The following is a 3,180-nucleotide window of genomic DNA, read 5'->3' on the forward strand; positions in this document are numbered from 1 at the left end:
CCGAATGCTATTGGCCGTCCTCCAGTGAAGGTACCGATTGTTGATGCATTACCTTGGACACTTTATGGCCTTAAGACTGTAACTGTGTATCCAAATAAACCCCCTTTATAAAAGCCAATCCATTTCTGGTGTTTTGCATTCTGTCAGCATTAGCAAACTAGAACACCTTCTCTCCACCCCATGGTACCTTGTGACCAAAGTAAAGCAGAAAGTGTCCAGCAAGAGTCAGGGGTTCAGCCAACTGTCCCCCGAGCCAGAGCTCAAAAGCCCCAAGGGTGGTTAAACTGCCTGTTGTGCTTTCACTCTTTAAAAACAGTTTTAAAAATCGGTGGATCTCTTTTCCGGCTGGAACCATGGAGGGTGTCGAAGAGAAGAAGAAGAAGGTGCCGGCTGTGCCGGAAACCCTCAAGAAAAAGCGAAGGAATTTTGCCGAACTGAAGATCAAGCGCTTGAGAAAGAAGTTTGCCCAAAAGATGCTCCGAAAGGCAAGGAGGAAGCTTATCTATGAAAAAGCCAAGCACTATCATAAGGAATATAGGCAAATGTACAGAACTGAGATTCGAATGGCTAGAATGGCAAGAAAAGCTGGCAACTTCTATGTACCTGCGGAACCCAAATTAGCATTTGTCATCAGGATCAGAGGTATCAATGGTGTGAGCCCAAAGGTCCGAAAAGTGTTGCAACTTCTTCGCCTTCGCCAAATCTTCAATGGCACCTTTGTTAAGCTCAACAAGGCCTCAATTAACATGCTGAGGATTGTGGAACCATATATTGCATGGGGGTACCCGAACCTGAAGTCAGTAAACGAACTAATCTATAAGCGTGGTTACGGCAAAATCAATAAGAAGCGGATTGCCTTGACAGATAACTCTTTGATTGCACGATCGCTTGGTAAATATGGCATCATCTGCATGGAAGACCTGATTCATGAGATCTATACTGTTGGGAAACGCTTCAAAGAAGCAAACAACTTCCTGTGGCCCTTCAAATTATCATCTCCCAGAGGGGGGATGAAGAAAAAGACCACCCATTTTGTAGAAGGGGGAGATGCTGGCAACAGGGAAGACCAGATCAATAGGCTTATTAGAAGGATGAACTAAGGTGTCTACTATGATTACTTTTATAATCTGGTCAGTTAATAAACAGTGATTGCTTTCAAATTAAAAAAAAAAAAAAAAAAAAAAAAAAAAAAAAAAAAAAAAAAATCGGTGGAATGTCTTCCCTTTAAAGCAGAAGGGGTGGAGAGCCCTCAAGGGCTGACCGAGGGCATACCCAGGGGTCCCTGAGCCTGGGGCTCGGGGCTTGGACGTCGGGTCCTGTCAGTGCAGGGATGTGGGCACACAGGAGGGGCATAAAAGTGATGGCAGCCCTGCAAATTCACCTCCAGATCTAGAAATTGCATTCATCTGTACAAAATTCTAAAGAAGCACGTCAAGATGGCTCCACAACTTTAAAAGTCATTTTCCAAGAGAGTGACTGTTCTGTCCAAATGGCTTTTTATATATTAGAAGTAAAGACCATCTGCAGCCCAGTGTGTTATTAGTGAAGACAGGCGTGCAAAGAGTAGCCTGAAACCCTCTCTCTTATCAGCATGCCGTTTGGAAACAAAACACTAAAGTTACTTTTAAAAGAACAGTTTTACTTTTAAGTGAAATTGCAGGCATGCCAAACATCAGGTCATGAAAACAATGTATATCTATTTATATCCTGCCATAATAGATAGTCATATTAAAGAAACATTTGGTCCAAAACCACACATGATGTCAAATGTCAATTTTTAAATTTGCCAACAAGTTTTCATTCTTCATGAGGCATCATTCGACATTTATTAATTAAAGAAAGGTCAAATGTATTATCTATATTATTTTAAATTTGACTTAAATTGAGCGTTGTAATCTTGTTTTTAATCATATATTGATTTACTATAATTTCTAATTTAATATTTTTAGCCTTTACCATGTGAAAAAAAAAAGTTTTTAACCATTTAAAAATTCATAGAGGGCTTTTTGAGATTATTTCTTACTGCAAAGAAAATCTCCAAGCCAACAAATGTTGAGAGATGTAAGTAGATGAACTTACTTCCAACCATCTGCTAGGGAAACAACAAAGCTGGATTCTCTAAATTGCCTCAAAGTTCTCCTGGAACTGTGAGGCACAGGCTTGGGTTGCAAGTAGAAAATGTCTTGGTCGCCTGTTATCTGTTGTGTGGAGCCTTCCTTGGAAGCTCAAAAGACCTGATGAGATGAAACAGCCCCTTCCCACTGGGAGCACTAAAGACAACACCTAGGGAGTCAGGCCGGGGAATTCAACCTTCGGGTACTTTCATCCGTGAACTCACAAACTCTCCAAAACTCTTGCCTGCCAAGCTGGTGGGAGCTTAACTTATTAGAGCTTTAAAAGCACCAGAAACTTGGACTCAATTATTATCCATCTGGAAGTCTTTTCTGGAGAAATGATCAGATGCAGACAAAGTTGTCAGCACCAGATAGTCATTGCAGGGTATTTATTATAATAAAAGAAATTCAAAAACAGCCTAAAGATCCAAAAATAGAAAATCATTTAAGTGCATCATTGTTACAGGCACTCTTGGGAATACAGAGGGAATTCACGAGGTGGGATAGTCAAAAGCATAACCATTTGCTCTGCCAATTACAGACTCCATGACTCTGTTACCACCTTATTTACACAGGTTTGTTTTGTATGGTAAATTGCATAAAGAATGATGTTTTAAAAGGACAGGTTCAAATTTCCATATTAAACTTGACATGGTGATTCAGAGTACAAACTCTGCCTTTTTACTGAGTGACCTTGAGAAAATGACTTAAACATTCTGCATTTCAAGTTTCATCATCTATAAAATAGAGATAATTTAAGCAGGGTCATTGGGGGGATTAAATGGATTAAGTACATGCAAAATGTTTAGGAAAAGGCTTGGTTTCTGCTGCTACTAATGTTTTCCTTGCAGTAAAATAATAATAATTATTATTATTATTATTATTATTATTATTATTATTATCCTGCTTTGACCAGTTTTTAAAAGATTGCCAAGGTGGAGGAATGGGATGCACCAGGGTCTTCATGCCCACAACAGTTTTAAACAACAAGCAAAAACAGGCAGAACTATCTTTCTCGGAGCTCTGGAAAGCAAGTGCCAAATCAAGAAAAAGGCAACTTAAAAAT

At 39.5% G+C, this 3,180-nt stretch overlaps 1 protein-coding gene across 1 annotated transcript; it reads left to right on the plus strand.

Moving 5' to 3' along the window:
* The first annotated feature begins 340 nt into the window (after positions 1–340).
* Positions 341–1,160, plus strand: LOC119518693 (60S ribosomal protein L7). Its single transcript, XM_037815993.1, has one exon. It carries the CDS (start codon positions 354–356, stop codon positions 1,098–1,100), a length of 747 nt encoding a protein of 248 aa, XP_037671921.1. The 5' UTR covers positions 341–353; the 3' UTR covers positions 1,101–1,160.
* The last annotated feature ends 2,020 nt before the right edge of the window (positions 1,161–3,180 follow it).

Source organism: Choloepus didactylus, chromosome 22 (assembly GCF_015220235.1).
Source record: "Choloepus didactylus isolate mChoDid1 chromosome 22, mChoDid1.pri, whole genome shotgun sequence".
NCBI classification, from domain to species: Eukaryota; Metazoa; Chordata; class Mammalia; order Pilosa; family Megalonychidae; genus Choloepus; species Choloepus didactylus.

Bases quoted from the DNA above. Each gene is read 5' to 3' on its own strand.
- LOC119518693 (XM_037815993.1), top strand. From the start codon at position 354: ATGGAGGGTGTCGAAGAGAAGAAGAAGAAGGTGCCGGCTGTGCCGGAA.